The following is a 2,268-nucleotide window of genomic DNA, read 5'->3' as shown; positions in this document are numbered from 1 at the left end:
GGTATGTATATCTATTTTGTAAATTTGAGTCGTAAATTGTTTTAAATACATGGTATGTATATTTTGATTTATTTTGTAATTGTGGGAGCTCCACTGTAAACTATTTTTATATAGATTTTATTTTCTATTTTATTGCAACTATTTACACACAAAAGCTTTAATTTCAACTGAGTAGGATAAGGAACTTTGTTAACTATTTTTATATAGATTTTATTTTCTATTTTATTGCAACTATTTACACACAAAAGCTTTAATTTTATATTTTTATATAGATTTTATTTTCTATTTTATTGCAACTATTTACACACAAAAGCATTAATTTCAACTGAGTAGGATAAGGAACTTTGTTAACTATTTTTATATAAATTTTATTGCAACTATTTACACTTTAATTTTAAGTGAGTATGATAAGGAACTTCGTCGATTAGCCATTCGAATAGTTCCTTGTGGTACTCTCATTAGTCGAGAGTGTGTCGTACTGATATAGAGTGTTACAAAACATTATAAACTACAACATAAAAACCGGCTAGAACAGCACGTGATTCATATACATCTTTACAGAAAGATAAACTGAAAAGGTAAAAAAAACACGATAAACACATAAAACCCCATATATATGCACAAACGGTAAGAGTATGGGCTATAGAGTGTAGAACTGTAGCTGGTAAGGACACACCATTTATAATTCTTTATACACACCTATATATGCACCCTGTCCCTATGACTTATATATGCACCCTATGTATGTGTTTGTGTCACGTTTCCACGTATGCTAACATTTATGTTTGGTTTACATGCACCATGGTGATTGCAAGGCATCCCAGCCGGTTGCATCCACAAGGTTACCTGCAAAACTCTCAGGATCACCCATCACTGGGAAATGTAGTGAGATGGCAGCTTCAGCCCAAATCGATTCATCTACAACAGGCAAATCCACACACATATTTTCCCAGAACCCATCAATTCCATCTTTATTTTCCCCTAAGTGTGCATTGTTCTCCGCCGGGGTTCCTTGAGAATCAAGGATCTCGTTGTGGATAGACATGACGTAGTTGTTGTTGTACAAAGGTTGTACATCATTGGACCTGATAATAACGGGGCTATTTGATGAACCCGTACCTGGATTATTCACGTTCTGATGTTGATTCTCTATGGCAGCAACCTGAGTATAGGTTGGAGGTGATGGATACCAACGGTTGGGACATAATTCTGGCAAGTTGAGTTTGGCTTCCGAGCAGTAGAGTTTACAGGCGGCAGCATCATAAGCCATTGCAGCCTCATGTGAAGTATCAAAAGTTCCGAGCCAAAGACGAGCGCCGCGGTTGGGTTCGCGGATTTCAGCCACCCATTTGCCCCAAGTTCTCTGCCTGACACCTTTGTAAGTGCAGAGGGCATTCTCCAGACCTCCTTTCCCTCTCATGCATCCTTTTCTCGAGATTGCTTGTGCAGGCTTCTTGATTTGTTTTCGTTCCCCAAACCCACCCGTGAGTGATGTTGACATTGTTCCAACAGAGAAACCAAAGTAAAGTTTTGAAAAAATATTAGGAAAGTGATTGATAAGCACATTGTCTGAAAGGGGACGATGGTATTTATACGGCAGTAAAGGGAGATAAGAGCTCCAAAGGGGTAATTAAGCTTGAACGAAACGTGTCTTAATATGGATTTGGGGTGACACTTGGCATGGAGAACCTGTTTGTTCGTGTCGACAGCAAAGCTCATTGTCATTTCTCATGGACACACTTGGCCTTGACTCTTGTCTGCACACAAGCTCTGGTGACAAACGTGAAGGATTTTTTGTTTTAATAAAAAAGGAAAATCTGAAGGGAAAAGAAAAGGATGAATAATGGTCAATCCAGCAATGGAAAACGGCGTGTATGGAAGATCGGTTGAAGATAAGAACAAAGGGAGGGGAGTAATTCGAAGAGGAACTCATGACAGATGACAAATGAGACAAATGAGAAAAGGGGGATTCGATACGTGGGGGCTCCCAAGTACATTGAAATGGCGTGGGGGATTTGGAAGTCAGTGTGAAACTGTGAAACCAGGTTCAAAAAATAGCTTTGCATTTGCATTCATGCATCCATCCAGTGGGGCGCATGCTACTCTCTAGCTTTTTCCCATTAAAATACATTCGTACACTGAATCATTCCCGAGTCCAAATATGGGAAATCAACTCAGGGTTCCGACTCGGCTCTCTCTTCTTACCCTTTTTTCAGAAATTCCCGGGGATAGAGATTGCGTCTCTCACTTTTAAGTCTTCGTTGAAAC

The 2,268-nt window shown here is 39.1% G+C and overlaps 1 protein-coding gene across 1 annotated transcript; it reads right to left on the bottom strand.

Annotated features, from left to right (window-relative positions):
* Window positions 1-753: 753 nt before the first annotated feature.
* On the bottom strand, window positions 754-1,860 carry LOC120216686 (dehydration-responsive element-binding protein 2D-like). The gene has a single exon (XM_039214040.1). The coding sequence runs from the start codon at window positions 1,499-1,501 to the stop codon at window positions 791-793; it is 711 nt and encodes a 236-aa protein (XP_039069971.1). The 5' UTR covers window positions 1,502-1,860; the 3' UTR covers window positions 754-790.
* Window positions 1,861-2,268: the final 408 nt, after the last annotated feature.

Source organism: Hibiscus syriacus, unplaced genomic scaffold (genome assembly GCF_006381635.1).
Source record: "Hibiscus syriacus cultivar Baekdansim isolate YM2019G1 unplaced genomic scaffold, ASM638163v2 tig00110163_pilon, whole genome shotgun sequence".
Lineage (NCBI taxonomy): Eukaryota > Viridiplantae > Streptophyta > Magnoliopsida > Malvales > Malvaceae > Hibiscus > Hibiscus syriacus.
This window is presented reverse-complemented; position numbering and strand designations above follow the sequence as displayed.